This window comes from Notolepis coatsorum, assembly GCF_963971535.1.
Source record: "Notolepis coatsorum genome assembly, chromosome: 10".
In the NCBI taxonomy this organism is placed as follows: domain Eukaryota; kingdom Metazoa; phylum Chordata; class Actinopteri; order Aulopiformes; family Paralepididae; genus Notolepis; species Notolepis coatsorum.
In genome coordinates, this window is record NC_140174.1 from 97357136 (window position 1) to 97375332 (window position 18197).

General features: G+C 41.9%; 1 protein-coding gene across 1 annotated transcript in view; it reads left to right on the forward strand.

Annotated features, from left to right (window-relative positions):
• The window catches only part of rbm19 (RNA binding motif protein 19), an 88502-nt gene that overhangs the window by 67141 nt on the left and 3164 nt on the right, over positions 1–18197 (forward strand). The window contains exon 22 of the mRNA XM_084322628.1: positions 9987–10103. Coding sequence (XP_084178754.1) covers positions 9987–10103 — 117 coding nt within the window. The remainder of the gene's footprint in view (positions 1–9986; positions 10104–18197) is intronic.

The following is an 18197-nucleotide window of genomic DNA, read 5'->3' on the forward strand; positions in this document are numbered from 1 at the left end:
CACCGGGTGACGCTGCCAGAGATGACCTATGAGATCGTCAGGGACAGGAGCAGGCAATGGCAGCGGCACGCCGTTTGCGGCGGCGGCTACCGCCATGAGCTCGGGAAACAAAGCCCGCAGTTCCCCCTGCAGACCTTCTTCCACCGAACCCGCATCCCTCACATGCAGCAGGCTGCGACTGGTCAAGGAGCCACAGTCTGATGTGGCCGATAGTAGGGCATCCTGCTGATGAGGCCAAGGTGGTTCCTCGACATCTTCGAACAAGGCGTCCCGCGGAGCCATTTCTCCCCCCTCCGGTGTTTCCTGGACAGGAGGGATACTCTCCTCCACAGGACCTTCAAACAAGAATCCGTCCGACTCTTCCATGAAGTCCTCAGTTTCCATCGGAAATCCAGAGCCGGACGCATCCTCGCTGGTCTCCAGCAAGTCCCCAAACCCAGGCCGTTCGCGCCTGCATGCCACCATCTTGCGACGTGAACGGGCAGACGCGAAAAGTTTGCGTCGCAAATCCTCCGGCTCCAAAACAACCGCCCGTTCACCAACGGACGATTCCCTGGAACCAGAGTCGAGATCAGGCCATTGCCGGAGCGACGGCACCGACTCCTCGGCTCTTCGGAGAGGCAAACTATCCACCGGCTGTCTCCTGGGCTGGGTCGGCAACCACGAAAGTGGCAGCAGCCCAGCACCAAAACGCACGACGGAGGCGGGAATGGAGAACCGCTGGTGAAGAGTAGGTCTAGCAGGTCTACTCTCCGAAGAATACATTATGACTTAGCTTTTTCTATCGAATATTTATGAGAGAAGAAAAAAACTAAGCACAATGTAAACTCGTCACAACTCTTTTCAACTTTAACAACACGTCAAGTGGGGTACTACCGAGGCACTTCCTTGTGGTGAAAGCGAGAAGGAGGAGAGCAGGTGACCACACACCTGCTTATGAAGGTAAGCTAACGAGGGGTGTGGTCAGACGAATACTGGTATTAAAGGTACATTTGTGGAATTTATTCAGTGCGCGTGCACGTACGCGAGGGAGTGCATGAGTGATGCCGAGCGGATCCCCTAATGATACAGAACCATGAGTAACAAGCAACAAATACAAAAGCAGTAGGGGAACAATCAGGGAAGTATGGGAAACTGAGGGGAGGGAGGGTATGGGAGGGGCAGGAGACGGAGAGAAAGTAGGGAAGGGGAGGTGGTAGGTTGGAGGAGGGTGGTTATGGGTAGGGAAGGTTATACTGGGGAGAACAGGTAGGTTGAGTCGGGATTTAAAGGCTGATGGTCTGAGGGAGGGTGTTCCAGAGTCAAGGTGCAGCTCAAGTCACATTAAGAGGGGGGCTGGAAGGTGCATATTAATGAATGCACACTTGCCCAGCACTGCCATAGGCATTCAGGCTGCGGTTACATTATAGCCAAAACGATTCGTTTCATTTCGCTTTTCAGAATGCTGCGTATTGGCAGGCAAGTTGGACGTCGTTTTGTCTCGTGAGCACAGAGTGATGTATATACATGTAGTACAATGCCAAAGCAGTAGGTGGCGATGTAGCTCAAACATGAAGGCCATTTTCAACCAATCAGAAAGGTTGAACGCGTCACTCCACGTCCTGCTCAGTCAAAACAGAAAACCACCATCTTTAAATACCTCGCGTGAGCCATTTAGCAACATAGCATTTATTTTTCAGCAAGAAACAAAGTGCAATAAACAAAAAAGGATACATTCACTGTGTGTTCTGCCTCATTTGTTGATGAAACAAAACCAACATCAACCACCAAGAGCGGAGAGTTTCGTCTCACAAAAGGATAGCTGATGTTGTTAGCTACATGCTAATGTGATTGGCATATCCCATTTATATAGTTAGCATTGAGGCTATCGAGGCTATCGTACAAACACTTTGAGAGCCAGCCATGCGGAGCGCTAAAAGGCTCCGTATGCCAGCGTCCACTTCAATGATAGAGCTCTCATATTTGCAAACGCATAAACTATGTCTTAAATTATGGCTATGTGTCTAATCTGGCCGTCGCTTATCAATGACTTGTTTGCAGTCAACATTGTCGAAATGGATTGTTTTTGAATCGGTTCATTTCTGTTTTATACCATTTTGAAAAACGCTTGTTTTTTTTAAGTTTCAGGAAAATATAAAGATTCTGTGATAATCGCCCTTTACTGGAATATTCTGGAATACACAAAAAATGTTGTCATTTTTCTACCTATTTATGAATCGTTTTCAAATAAACGCTAGATTATCGATATGTGTACTTATGCACGCTAGAGAAGCAAGCTGAAAAATCTATTCTCATTTCCTGATCAGCACACACACGCACACACACACACATGGGGCACACGTTGATATCTCTGTGAAAAAAGTTCTGATTATCCTAAGACTGGTAAAATAGATTCCTTACCTCAGATCAGATGTTCTCCAAAAAGATTATTCCAATTCCTGATCGCCATTCCAAATATCGATCGCGTTTATTGATCCAAAGCTGGGTACTGGAAATATGTATTCCACGCTGTTCTGATGGTCCACAATGAATCCGATACTCTCGGATGACTTGCCTGAGAAGTAAAATGAGGAAGCTGGATTTCCCCCCCCATGTGTTTCATGCAATCCATTCCAAAGGGGTGCAGTACAACAGGGAGAGACGATAGGGGGCGGTATTTTCCCAATGGAGCTCAGAGAGAGTTTGCAGCACTAACGTGAGACTAGATTGATGAAATATGAATTCAAATCGCTAATAAATAAAAAAAAGCGAGATTTATCGTCGCTGGCACTCAACGGTCGGCATGAACTAAAGATAAATCTCGTCGCTGGCACTCAAAGTGTTAACGTAGTAACGTTAACAGATTTAACAGATTGCAGAATGGGTACAATACAATACGGCTCAATACAAACAATTGTTAAGGGGATGCAGACTGTTGTAGTTTGGAATGATCTAATTAATTATGGCGAAATTAAAAGCAAGTACAAAATCAATCTCTGACCGTGTCTGGGAGGATGGAGTCAAATGGTTATCCATCTGCTCCGTTATAAAGCACATGAAGGATTTTTCGTCCTCAGGGGGTAGTGCTTCGGCTGTAAGACGAGCATGTAAGACGTGCTTTTCGCCGCTCCGCCGGTTTGTGACAAACTTCAATTATAAAGAGTCCTTTAACTACGTTTTTTCTTTTTGGACTTTGGACACTGGACAACGTATGTTCATCTACTAGTCAGGCAGACTTTTCGACACTTTAAATCGTCCACGGGTCCTGTTAAACCCAAATTAAGGACGACGCGTGCAGGACAACAAACAATCTTTGATCAGCCTCCCGGGCCACCCCCACCGCACGCGCCAGCTGCTAACATGACCAGCGGCAGCGCCTTTGATCTAGGGGCCTTACAATCAATGCTGAACTCGCTGAAGGAAGATATTTGTGGCAGAATTGACTCATCGGCAACTAACCTGAGAGCTGAAATCCTTGCAGTGCGCACGGAGCTGGTGAATATTACTGAACCATTGCTGCTGAAAATAAATGAACACGGGCAAACTATCTGCGAGTTGGAACGTGTGACGAGCGACCACAGTGACCAGCTCTCCTCGCTTGACTCCACTGTTAAGGAGCTCACGTCACAGGTGAAATTACTAACCGACAAATGTGAGGACCTAGAGGGGAGATCGAGGAGGAACAACCTTCGACTCGTGGGGATACCTGAGGGCTCGGAGGGTCCGCGGCCAACGGAATTCATCGGCCGCCTACTCAAGAACCTACTGGGCCTGGATGATGAGCCCCTACTCGACAGAGCCCATCGCACTTTGCGGGCTAAACCCAAAGTGGGAGAGACGCCTCGTCCGCTCATCATCAGGGTCCACTTCTTTCATCTCCGGAACGAAATCCTACGTCGGGCCAGCGCGACCTCCCGTGACACCCCTCTACTCTTCCAAGGCAAAAGGCTCTCTATTTTCCCTGATTACACCGGCGCTGTTTCCAAGAAGAGGGCTGCGTTTGGAGGAGTGAAACGTGAACTCCATGCCTGTCCTGGTATCAAGTTTGGGCTGATGTTTCCTGCGGTTCTGAAAATCACTCTGCCGAGTGGTTCAACGCACACGTTTGAAGACCCGGCCGCCGCCTCGACTTTCATAAACACTAAACTCAGAAAAGCGGTTCCCCAGACTGTAACCATCAGCTGAAAGGCAAGTTCATAATTCATGTCCATATGACTGAGCATATACAGACTATTTCATTTTGGGACTACGATATTTCACAATATTAACATTTGTCACATTTGGAGAGGGCAGGAGCTCCGGGCACCACACCACACGCGTATCTCAGCGGGAGATGCTTCGGCGTGAGGGGGGAGGGGGGAGGGGGGAGGAGGGAGGAGGAGGGAGGGGGGAGGAGGGAAGGGGGAGTAATGTTGTCTGTATCAGTTCTTTTTTATTTTTGTGTACTTGGCTTGGTCGCCCTATTGCAGTTTTATTTTATTGTTTTCAGTGTTTCTCATTTGCGGTGTACCCAGCACATCTATTCATTATCTTGCCGGTATTATGACCCAACCTAGATCAGCACAGCGGTCGGGAGGTGTACTTAGGTTTTGCAGCTGGAATTGCAGAGGCCTAAATCAACCGATCAAATGTAGTAAGGTGATACATCATCTTCAACATCTTGGCGCTAACATTGCTTTCCTTCAAGAGACCCACTTAAAGGGATCGGATCATATCAAAAAAAAAAAAAAAAAAAAAAAAAAAATCTAACCCTAACTAACCGTACTGTCATGCACTTGTCCTAATAAACTAACCTACACTGTAGCACTCAACACTTTGATGAACATTGTTGCTCAGCTGATAGAGTTGTGCCCTTCCTGATGGCTTGTCGTACAGAACTTGTAAGTCGCTTTGGATAAAAGCGTCAGCTAAATGACTAAATGTAAATGTAAATGTAAAGAGGAGATGGGTGGGTCAGGTTTATCATTCGTCATTTCAAGGGAAATCCAGAGGGGTAGCCATTCTAATCCATAAATCTGTCAACTTTGTTTACTCCGATATTATCTCGGATCCTGGCGGGAGATTTGTGATAGTTATAGGACGGCTGTATGATGTACCAGTAATTCTGGCTAATGTATACGGCCCCAATTGGGACAATGAGAACTTTTTTCAAACACTGTTTGCCAGGATACCTGATATGTCAACACATTATCTGATTCAGGGTGGAGACCACAATGTCTGGATTAATCCTAGATTAGATCGCTCATCACCCAGGAATAGTGTACCTTCAAGATCTGCCAAAATCATTCATGCCTTTATGAATGAATTCAAGGTCTCTGACCCCTGGCGATTTTTAAACCCACAAGGAAGACAATATTCTTTCTTTTCACATGTTCATCAAACTTATTCTCGTATTGACTTTTTTCTGATTGATAATCGACTCATCCCATCACTACACTCCTGCTCTTATGAAGCGATCGTATTGTCGGATCATGCTCCAGTGCTTCTGGAGTTGTGCTTCCAGGAATATAACAACTCGCCACCTCCCTGGCGCCTAAATTGCCGTTTATTGTCAAATGAGAATTTTGTTAATGTCATACACAACCAAATCGATTTTTTTATATCGACCAATAAGACCCCTGAGATTTCAGCATCTTTACTATGGGAGACATTGAAGGCATATCTGAGGGGTGAGATAATCTCATATAGCGCCTATGAAAGGAAGGATAGAAAAAAACAGATGAGTGACTTGACTAAGCAGATTAGTCAATTAGATAACATACATGCTACTCAACCATCCCCGGATGTCTATAAAGAACGTCTCTCCCTCCAAGCTAAATTTGATGTCCTCTCCTCTGCTTACGTGGAGGATCTAATGATTAAATCCAGACAGACGTACTATGAGCATGGAGACAAGTCTAATAAATTATTGGCCCATAAGTTACGACAGGCCTCTGCCTCACATCAGATCCCTCAAATCCAGACAACCAATGGTTTAACTACGGATCCCAAGCTAATTAATGAAGAATTTAAAAACTTTTATTCCTCCTTATATACATCTGAACAAACCTCTGACCCTTCTGCCTATGATAATTTTTTTAATTCATTGGATATACCACAGATAAACCCAGAGGCTGCCACAGGGCTGGAGGGACCAGTCACGATAGATGAGCTCAGAGAGGCCGCCTACTCTATGCAAACAGGGAAGTGTCCGGGGCTAGATGGTTACCCTATAGAGTTCTACAGGAAATTCTTTGATAAACTGGCACCCATTTTAATTGACATGTATGCAGATTCATTTAGGTCACTTAAGTTACCCCCATCCCTTACTCAAGCCTCGATTTCTCTGTTGCTAAAAAAAGATAAAGACCCCCTATCCTGTGGAAGTTATCGTCCTGTCAGTCAGTTGACGGTAGATTTAAAGCTTCTATCAAAGCTCTTAGCTATGCGCTTAGAACCTGTCCTTCCCACTATCATATCTCCAGACCAAACAGGTTTTATCCAGAATAGATATTCATTTTCCAACATTAGACGTCTCTTTAATGTCATATATAGCCCTTCCTCCACAACTAGCCCGGAGGCTGTCATCTCACTAGATGCGGCCAAAGCTTTTGACCGTGTGGAGTGGGGATATCTTTTCGACACATTGAAAAAGTTTGGACTGGGGGATAACTTTGTAGCTTGGGTGAAATTACTTTACACCTCTCCCACTGCCTCAGTAAGGACTAACAACACACGTTCAGCACAGTTCCATCTACACCGCTCCACGAGACAGGGTTGCAATTTGAGCCCACTCCTGTTCGATGTTGCCATTGAACCGTTGGCCATCGCACTTCGATCAGACCTTCGTATAAAAGGTATAATCAGAGGGGGTGTTGAACAGAGGACCTCCCTATATGCAGATGACCTGCTTCTATACGTGTCTGACATCTCCACATCTATTCCAGCTGCACTTGACATATTCACCCGATTTGGCCGTATTTCAGGGTATAAACTAAATTTAGACAAAAGTGAACTTCTTCCATTGAATGCAGAAGCTCGAAGTTATCCACTGCATAACTTCCCATTGAAAATTTCCCCCCATGGCTTCAAATATCTCGGTATCCAAATTAGGGATACATTTGGGGACCTATTCAAATTTAATTTTGGCTCTCTACTGACTCGATTTCAGGAAGATTTTGAACGTTGGTCATTATTACCTCTCTCTCTTGCTGCACGTATCAATTGCGTTAAGATGAACTCTCTCCCAAGGTTTTCTTATCTTGTCCAGTGCCTGCCTATCTTTCTTCCCCACTCATTCTTTCAAAAAATTGACAGCCTAGAGTCCAAATTTATTTGGAATAACAAAGTTCCCAGAATTAGTAAAGCTCTATTACAAAGGAGTAGATCTCTGGGTGGCATGGCTCTACCTAACTTCAGAGCCTACTATTGGGCAGCCAATCTCAGAATCATACAGCAATGGCTACAGTCAGACAAACCTCTGGTGTGCCCTATGTGGGTTGACATCGAAGCCTCATCTGTCAAACCTGCTTCACTAACCGGTCTTATACATGCCCCCATTAGTTCTCCATTGGCCCCCTACTTCAAAAATATAATCGTTAAAACTACATTCAGAATTTGGAATCAATTCAGACGCCACTTTGGGTTTAAAACTCTATCCCACTTGGCCCCGATAGCAGCTAACCCTTTATTTCACCCCTCATTGATGGATGGAGCATTCTCCTTATGGGCCTCACTCGGTATTAAAACACTAGGTGACCTATATATAGATAATGTTTTTGCCTCCTTTCAGCAATTATCAGAGAAATATTCAATCCATAGCCGACATTTCTTTCGGTATCTACAGATTCGTAGCTATGTCTGTAGCATTAACCCTATATTTCCCAACCTTCCAGAGGTAACACCCATCGACTCCTTTTTAACCCCGATGTCTTCCATCAAGGGCATGATATCGACTATGTACAATCTCATTCTCTCCTTATGTCCAACCACAATACACAATATTAAAAGTAAATGGGAGGAGGATTTAGAGGAGGAGATCTCGGATGACATTTGGGTTGACATTCTACGTCTTGTTCATTCTTCTTCTATTTGTGCAAGACACGGGCTGATACAATGCAAAATTGTTCATCGAGTACACCTGACAAAAGTCAGATTAGCCAAAATGTATGAAGATATCGATCCTATATGTGATAGATGTCATTCGGCCCCAGCCACATATACTCACATGTTTTGGACATGCCCCTCCTTGCACAGGTATTGGACAAATATTTTTGAAACCATCTCGGGAAGTATTGAGACAAATCTTGAACCAAATGTATTGACAGCGCTTTTTGGATACTCCCCACCTATGTTATCACTTTCAAAGCACAAAGCACACGTTGTGGCATTTACCACTCTACTGGCCAGGCGGCTGATTCTGTTTAAATGGAAGTCCGCTGCTCCCCCCACTCACCTTCATTGGATTAGAGACATACTATACTTTATCAAACTTGAAAAGATAAGATGCACTCTGAGAGGTTCTTCATCTATGTTCAAGAAAACGTGGGGTTCATTCCTTGTACTTGTGGATGATGTACAGTTCCATACTATTCCAGAATAACAATTTGTATGCTGCTTGTGGGTATTCTTCTGTGTGAACGTTAATCCAACGTGAGTTATTTGATATACCGGATATACATTGGAGAAGCATATTTGGGTACCTAAACATGTGCTATATATTTGATATACTATGTATATACGTTTTAGACGACTGTCGAGCGACCAAGTCAGTGTTTGTTTGTATTATTATTTACTTTTGAACTCTGTTTTATTTTCTCTTGTTTTTTATTTTTTTATTTTATTTTATTTTCTTCTGTTTAATGTTGTTATCTGTTCTATGTGGACAATGACAATACAACAATGTATATATACAGACATATACTTATAATGTCTATGTCCTCAAAAAAGTATAATAAACAAAAAAGTGAAAAAAAAAATAAAGCACATGAATAAGCAATCTGAGGAGGATGCAGCTGATATCCTGTATAGACTCCCCATATGGCCGGTTGGTGTCGGGAGACAGCAAATTCCCAGAAATAGTTCTGATGTTTGGACTAATGGACGGAGTCGAGGTCCAGCCAGGGGAGAATTTGGCGTCGGTCTCTACAGCGCATGGGCGCTGGGCATGAACGGCTCCGTATCTGGCTCGCGCAAATTACATGGCACTGTTGTCGGGGAGTTTTCAAAACGAAAACACCCTTTGAGTGTTGCCGCTAGGAAAACGCGTTTTCCTGCCAAAACGGCGTTGCCCTTTAACTTGGACATGCAAACGAAATAATTCGAAAATGAAACGTAAGTGTAACCATGGCCTCAGTCATGATTTTGTTCATGTTAGTCTTGGGTGGATGAATTTGTGGCTCGGTGTGATGAGTCTTTCCTCCATCTAAATGTGTCAAAAACGAAAGACATGAACATTGATGTCAGAAGGTCACACCACCAGGCCGACTGCCGACTGTAGTAAAAGGTGGCGTTGACCCAGTCGATGGCTACAAATATTTGTTCTTGATAAACTGTGCTTTGAATCCCATGTTGACGCTACCTCTACAAAGGCCCAGCAAATACTTTTTCCCCCTGAATAAATGAACTCTTTACTTTTGTATTTACTGCTTGGTGCGGAAACCTTAATCTTGGAAGTCTTGTTAACACGACCAGCAAGATCTCAGGGGGGAGTCGGGTCAAGATGTATAACAGTGCTTAGGAGGGCTAATGCTATATATTGGACTGCCAGGACCATCCACTCTAGAGGGAGTCGGAGCTGTTGCCCTCAGGCTGTCGTTTCAGGACACATGTTTGAAAGACTAAAAGACTCCTCGTCTCCTTCATCCCCAGTGCTATTGATGTGCTTAATGGCAGATAGTACTCAGGCTGCATTTCTTGCACTGTCCTTGCACATTTGCACACACTTGTGGGATAATTCCCCCCTGTGGGATAATGAATTTAACCTTGGACGTTGAACCTTCATCTTTGTCTTGTTCTTGTGTTTTCAGGTCTGCTGAGGGGTCTCATAAAAAGAAACAGGCTGAAAAGAAGCAGACAGGATCCAAGATCCTTGTGCGCAACGTCCCCTTCCAGGCCACCGTCAGGGAAATTCGAGAACTCTTCTGGTAACACACATATCTTAGATAATGAAACATCTCCACCACCTCTTAGATAATGATACATCTCTACACCTCTCTTAGATAATGATATGTCTCCACCACCTCTCTTAGATAATGATACATCTCCATCACCTCTTAGATAATTATACATCTCCATCAGCTCTTAGATAATGATACATCTCTATCACCTCTTAGATAATGATACATCTCCATCACCTCTTAGATAATGATACATCTCCATCACCTCTTAGATAATGATACATCTCCATCACCTCTTAGATAATGATACATCTCCATCACCTCTTAGATAATGATACATCTCTATCACCTCTTAGATAATGATACATCTCTACACCTCTCTTAGATAATGATACATCTCCATCACCTCTTAGATAATGATACATCTCTACACCTCTCTTAGATAATGATACATCTCCATCACCTCTTAGATAATGATACATCTCCATCACCTCTTAGATAATGATAAATATCTACACCTCTCTTAGATAATGATACATCTCCATCACCTCTTAGATAATGATATGTCTCCACCACCTCTCTTAGATAATGATACATCTCCATCACCTCTTAGATAATGATACATCTCCATCACCTCTTAGATAATGATACATCTCCATCACCTCTTAGATAATGATACATCTCCATCACCTCTTAGATAATGATACATCTCCATCACCTCTTAGATAATGATAAATATCTACACCTCTCTTAGATAATGATACATCTCCATCACCTCTTAGATAATGATATGTCTCCACCACCTCTCTTAGATAATGATACATCTCCATCACCTCTTAGATAATGATACATCTCCATCACCTCTTAGATAATGATACATCTCCATCACCTCTTAGATAATGATATGTCTCCACCACCTCTCTTAGATAATGATACATCTCCATCACCTCTTAGATAATGATACATCTCCATCACCTCTTAGATAATGATACATCTCCATCACCTCTTAGATAATGATACATCTCCATCAGCTCTTAGATAATGATACATCTCTACACCTCTCTTAGATAATGATACATCTCCATCAGCTCTTAGATAATGATACATCTCCATCACCTCTTAGATAATGATACATCTCCATCACCTCTTAGATAATGATACATCTCCATCACCTCTTAGATAATGATATGTCTCCACCACCTCTCTTAGATAATGATACATCTCCATCACCTCTTAGATAATGATACATCTCCATCACCTCTTAGATAATGATACATCTCCATCACCTCTTAGATAATGATACATCTCTATCACCTCTTAGATAATGATACATCTCTACACCTCTCTTAGATAATGATACATCTCCATCAGCTCTTAGATAATGATACATCTCCATCACCTCTTAGATAATGATACATCTCCATCACCTCTTAGATAATGATACATCTCCATCACCTCTTAGATAATGATACATCTCCATCACCTCTTAGATAATGATACATCTCCATCACCTCTTAGATAATGATATGTCTCCACCACCTCTCTTAGATAATGATACATCTCCATCACCTCTTAGATAATGATACATCTCCATCACCTCTTAGATAATGATACATCTCCATCACCTCTTAGATAATGATACATCTCTACACCTCTCTTAGATAATGATACATCTCTACACCTCTCTTAGATAATGATACATCTCTACACCTCTCTTAGATAATGATACATCTCCATCACCTCTTTGATAATGATACATCTCTACACCTCTCTTAGATAATGATACATCTCCATCACCTCTTTGATAATGATACATCTCTACACCTCTCTTAGATAATGATACATCTCCATCACCTCTTTGATAATGATACATCTCCATCACCTCTTAGATAATGATACATCTCTACACCTCTTAGATAATGATACATCTCCATCACCTCTTAGATAATGATACATCTCCATCACCTCTTAGATAATGATACATCTCCATCACCTCTTAGATAATGATACATCTCTACACCTCTCTTAGATAATGATACATCTCCATCACCTCTTAGATAATGATACATCTCTACACCTCTTAGATAATGATACATCTCCATCACCTCTTAGATAATGATACATCTCCATCACCTCTTAGATAATGATACATCTCCATCAGCTCTTAGATAATGATAAATATCTACACCTCTCTTAGATAATGATACATCTCAATCACCTCTTAGATCAGTGCTCCCCAAACTACGGCCCGCCTCCACATTTGGCCCGGCCCCCTAGAGCCCCGGAGCTTTAAAAAAAAGAATAATAATAATAATAATAATTTAACATTTCTTTTTTAAGATGGCAGCATCCCCATTGTCTGTGCTGAATGTTTGTTAGTGTTTGATATTTTTTGTTGGTTTTTAGTACTTTTAAACATACATTTTTAGTAAGTAGTAGTTTTCATTTGATCCTATAGTTTTTTCATTCACCGATTTGTGGAAATTTTTTTTTGTGTCCTGAAAGGCGCCTTATAAATAAAATGCATTATTATTATTATTATTATCATCCAGGAGGGAAAAGACACTTTGGATAGTAGGGACTGCATCTCTGCCTGTCCTGGCCAGGAAACACTTTGCAACTGTGATCTCCTCTGGCAGTAGTTGGATATTGTAATGTGTGGCGAGGGGTTGCAGCAATGAGAGAAACTGGTCTGAGGCTGGATAACATGCCTGTATGCCTCTCATAAATTGTTCTCCAACTCATGAGAACCTGCTCTCAAGCTCTTGCAGCATTCTGTCGAGGACTGGATAGAACAGTCTCTGTCTCACCTGATCTCCTGAGCTGAGGTCTGAGCTTGTGCCACAAGATGACTCAACTACATACTCGTCCATCCTTTTCTGCTTCCTCCTTTGGCTGGTAGTATGTTCCTCAATCCCAAGGCCATGTCATATGTAGGGATGGGAATCGAAAACCGGTTCCGGTTGGGAACCGGTTCCTAATTGGCCGATGCCTGGAACCGTGTGGCTCCCGTGACTTTCGATTCCCTTATCGCTGCCAGGTTTTTCCTAGTTGCGTAATAATGTTAGCGTTAGCATGTAGCCATGGCAGACTCTATTTGATTCATTAAGGGCTCGAAATTGCCTAGGTTTTGGTAATATGCTCCCGAAATGCTCCCGCTGTTTGGCTACTTCTATGTGCAGTGAAAACTACTTGAATGCTTTAGAACATAGTCATTGATTTAGTTTAGGGTGAGCTAAAATTAGCCGCGGAGCTATCGCTAGCTAACGTGAGCTAACGCTATTTAATCAAGCTCACAAAGAGAGATAAACAGCTGACAGCAGATAGTACAGGTACAAATACAATAAAACAGCGGGTGGGGACTGTTGTGTAAACCTTGTACTCTTTAGTTCACATATAATAAGAGCCGGATTGTTTGTTTACTAAGTCTCTACTCTGAGTCCGTCAGACAGGAAGTACCATGGTGCAACATACAAATGTGTCCGTGTAGCAACACAAGCCAATACCTTACAGGACAGGGGCCCGGGGAGGGAGCTCTGTGTGTCTGTGTGTGTGTGTGTGAGACAAGTCAGAGGAATAACGACTGTTATTCAATAGATTAAATTAGTTTAAGAATACAAAAATAAATACATTTTAAGAGAATCTCTAATACATTATTTTATTTAAGTGTAGGCTATAGTTAATGTTTTATTTTTTACAGTTTTTGTATTTTTCTGACATGGTAAATGGCTGCTTTTTTATATAGCGCTTTTATCCAAAGCACTTTACAATTTGTTCCTTACATTTTACCCAATCACTCACACATTCACACAACGACGGCGCAGGCAACCATGCAAGGTGCCAACCTGCTCATCGGGAGCAGTTAGGGGTTAAGTGTCTTGCTCAAGGACACATCGACACGCTGCCCGGGAGGAGCGGGAATCGAACCGGGAACCTCCGGATTGCCAGACGACTGCTCTACCTCCCGAGCCACTGTCGCCCCTGACATGGGGGCTCAACAATAAATGACAATCAGAAATGTCAAGTTGCATGTTGTTATTCTAACCAGCTTAGTTCTGTTGCATTTCCAATTTATTTATTTAAATTATGAATTGATCAGGTATCGATAAGAGAATCGATAAAGAATCGAATCGATAAGCAGAATCGATAATGGAATCGTATCGATAAAATCCTATCAATTCCCATCCCTAGTCATATGGCCTTTGTCCTGTCGTCATAGATGTCCACTGCCATCTCTGAGGTGCGATAACCTTTGAGTGTGTCCTGCACTGTGCTTTTAAATAGTACAGAGCTAGAGCTAGGTGGTCTGTAGGTACTGTATATTTATTCCATAAATAGTGTTATTTATTTCATTAACACTTTCACTGCCCAAGGTTAATTCCTTATTAGTCCCTTGAATGCCCAAATCCGCTCCAATGTTAATTTAATATCGCCTACTCTATGTTTTAAATTATGGCTATGTGTCTAATCTGCCCGTCGCTTATCAAAGACTCATTTTCCAGTCAACATTGTCAAGGCAGATTCTTTTTTTATCGCTTAATTTCCGTTTGATAGCATTTTGAAAATCACTCGTTTTCGCGGAAAAAAAGACCCATTCCATGATAATCGCCTTTTACTGCAATATTCAGTTCAGTTCAGTTCAGTTCAGAGTTTTTATTTGCCACATGGAATAATACAATCATAGTTTCTTCATTAAAAAATCATAAATAGTCCAGAACGTTGTCATTTGTCGGCCTATTTATGAATCGTTTTCAAATAAACGCTAGATGATCGATAGTATATGTGTGCGCACGCACGTTCGTGCCGCGCGCTGATAATCGCTGCTCTCATTTCCTGATGGCTTTTACAGTGAAACAGCAATATTACATATAGTGGAAACGCTTATATCTCCGATCATCCGACATCAGATGGTATCCAAATGGTATATTCCAATTCCTGATCACCATTAGAAAAAATCGATAATTGTATTGATTCAACGTGTATACAGTATAACACATGATCCGTGCGGCTCAGCGGCTCCAGAATGAACTCTGGTAACCCCGGCTGCATCAGTGAGATGTAAAATGTGGAGTCAGAAATCCGTTAACCCATTCACTTTCATTGAGTCCACTCCAAAAGGGTGATTTACCATCTGGGAGACGATAGGGGCGCTTTTTTCACATCTGAGAGCCTGGGGTGACTGGAATATCCAACGGTAGGCTCGCTTGATGCAATATGATTTCAGATCGCTAATAATTTTTTTTTTTTTTTAAACGAGAATTCTCGTGAGTGGGCATTCAACCAGCGGGGGGTAAACCCAAGAAATCTCGGGCGTGGCATCCAAAGTGTTAACACTTTCAGCGCCACGCCTGGTTTTCCGTTTTACCGCTTGAATGCCACCATCGGCGCCAATGTTAACGTTAATATCGCCTAATCTATGTTTTAAATTATGGCTATGTGTCTAATCTGCCCATCGCATTATCAAATACTATTTTCCAGTCAGTGCTGTGAAGGCAGATTGTTTTTTTATCGCATCGTTTCCGTTTCAGAGCAGTTAGAAAAGCCCCCGTTTTGATATAAAAAACAGCTCATTCTGGAGCATTCTATGAAAATCGTCTTTTAGTGGAATATTCCACAACGTTGATATTCATCTGCCTTTTTATGAATCGTTTTCAAATAAACGCTAGATGATCAATATTATACGTGCACGCAAGCACATTACGGCCGCGCACTGATAATCGCTCCGTTGATTTCCTCACAGAGTTTTACAGTGAAACCGAAAGAAGACATTTCACAAAACAGCTTATAACTTCATCAAACTTACTCTGATTATCCTACCACTGATAACATAGAGTCCTTACCTAACAGAGAAATCTCGCGAGTGGCACGCAACCACCTATAAAAAAACCTGAGAAATCTCGTGAGTGGCACTCAAAGTGTTAATAGTGTTATTATTTATTTCCTGACTTTTTTTTCTGTGAAGATCCCGGAAAGGGTTATTCATATTTGGTTATGTGTGGCTTTCTGGAAAACAATAAATGTTTACGTTTAGGCACCCCTGCGATTGTCACACTTTTTCTGTTACAAACTGACCCCGGCCCCCACCAGATAAGGGAAAAGTTATGTGGCCCTCAGGAAAAAGTTTGGGGACCCCTGTCTTAGATAATGATACATCTCCATCAGCTCTTAGATAATGATAAATCTCTACACCTCTCTTAGATAATGATACATCTCCATCACCTCTTAGATAATGATACATCTCCATCACCTCTTAGATAATGATACATCTCCATCAGCTCTTAGATAATGATACATCTCCATCACCTCTTAGATAATGATACATCTCCATCAGCTCTTAGATAATGATACATCTCCATCACCTCTTAGATAATGATACATCTCCATCACCTCTTAGATAATGATACATCTCCATCACCTCTTAGATAATGATACATCTCCATCGCCTCTTAGATAATGATACATCTCCATCACCTCTTAGATAATGATACATCTCCATCACCTCTTAGATAATGATACATCTCTACACCTCTTAGATAATGATACATCTCCCTCTTAGATAATGATACATCTCCATCACCTCTTAGATAATGATACATCTCCATCACCTCTTAGATAATGATACATCTCTACACCTCTCTTAGATAATGATACATCTCCATCACCTCTTAGATAATGATACATCTCCATCACCTCTTAGATAATGATACATCTCCATCGCCTCTTAGATAATGATACATCTCCATCACCTCTTAGATAATGATGAATCTCTACCCCTCTCTTAGATAATGATACATCTCCATCACCTCTTAGATCAGTGCTCCCCAAACTACGGCCCGCGGGCCAGACCCGGCCCGCCTCCACATTTGGCCCGGCACCCTAGAGCCCCGGAGCTTTAAAAAAAAATATATAATAATAATAATAATAATTTAACATTTATTTTTTAAGATGGCAGCATCCCCATTGTCTGTGCTGAATGTTTGTTAGTGTTTGATATTTTTTGTTGGTTTTTAGTACTTTTAAACATCCATTTTCAGTAAGTAGTAGTTTTCATTTGATCCTATAGTTTTTCATTCACCGATTTGTGGAAATTCTTTTTGTGTCCTGAAAGGCGCCTTATAAATAAAATGCATTATATTATTATTATTATTATTATTATTATTATTATTATTATTATTATTATTATTATTATTATTATTATTATTATTATTATTATTATTATTATCATCATCATCATCATCCAGGAGGGAAAAGACACTTTGGATAGTAGGGACTGCATCTCTGCCTGTCCTGGCCAGGAAACACTTTGCAACTGTGATCTCCTCTGGCAGTAGTTGGATATTGTAATGTGTGGCGAGGGGTTGCAGCAATTCCACTGAGAGAAACTGGTCTGACGCTGGATAACATGCCTGTATGCCTCTCATAAATTGTTCTCCAACTCATGAGAACCTGCTCTCAAGCTCTTGCAGCATTCTGTCGAGGACTGGATAGAACAGTCTCTATCTCAGCTGATCTCCTGAGCTGAGGTCTGAGCCTGTGCCACAAGATGACTCAACTACATACTCGTCCATCCTTTTCTGCTTCCTCCTTTGGCTGGTAGTATGTTCCTCAATCCCAAGGCCATGACATATGGCCTTTGTCCTGTCGTCATAGATGTCCACTGCCATCTCTGAGGTGCGATAACCTTTGAGTGTGTCCTGCACTGTGCTTTAAGGAGAAGGGAAAAGTTATGTGGCCCGCAGGAAAAAGTTTGGGGACCCCTGTCTTAGATAATGATACATCTCCATCAACTCTTAGATAATGATACATCTCCATCACCTCTTAGATAATGATACATCTCCATCACCTCTTAGATAATGATACATCTCCATCACCTCTTAGATAATGATACATCTCTATCACCTCTTAGATAATGATACATCTCTATCACCTCTTAGATAATAATACATCTCCATCACCTCTTAGATAATGATACATCTCTATCACCTCTTAGATAATGATACAACTCCATCAGCTCTTAGATAATGATACATCTCCATCACCTCTTAGATAATGATACATCTCCATCACCTCTTAGATAATGATACATCTCCATCACCTCTTAGATAATGACACATCTCCATC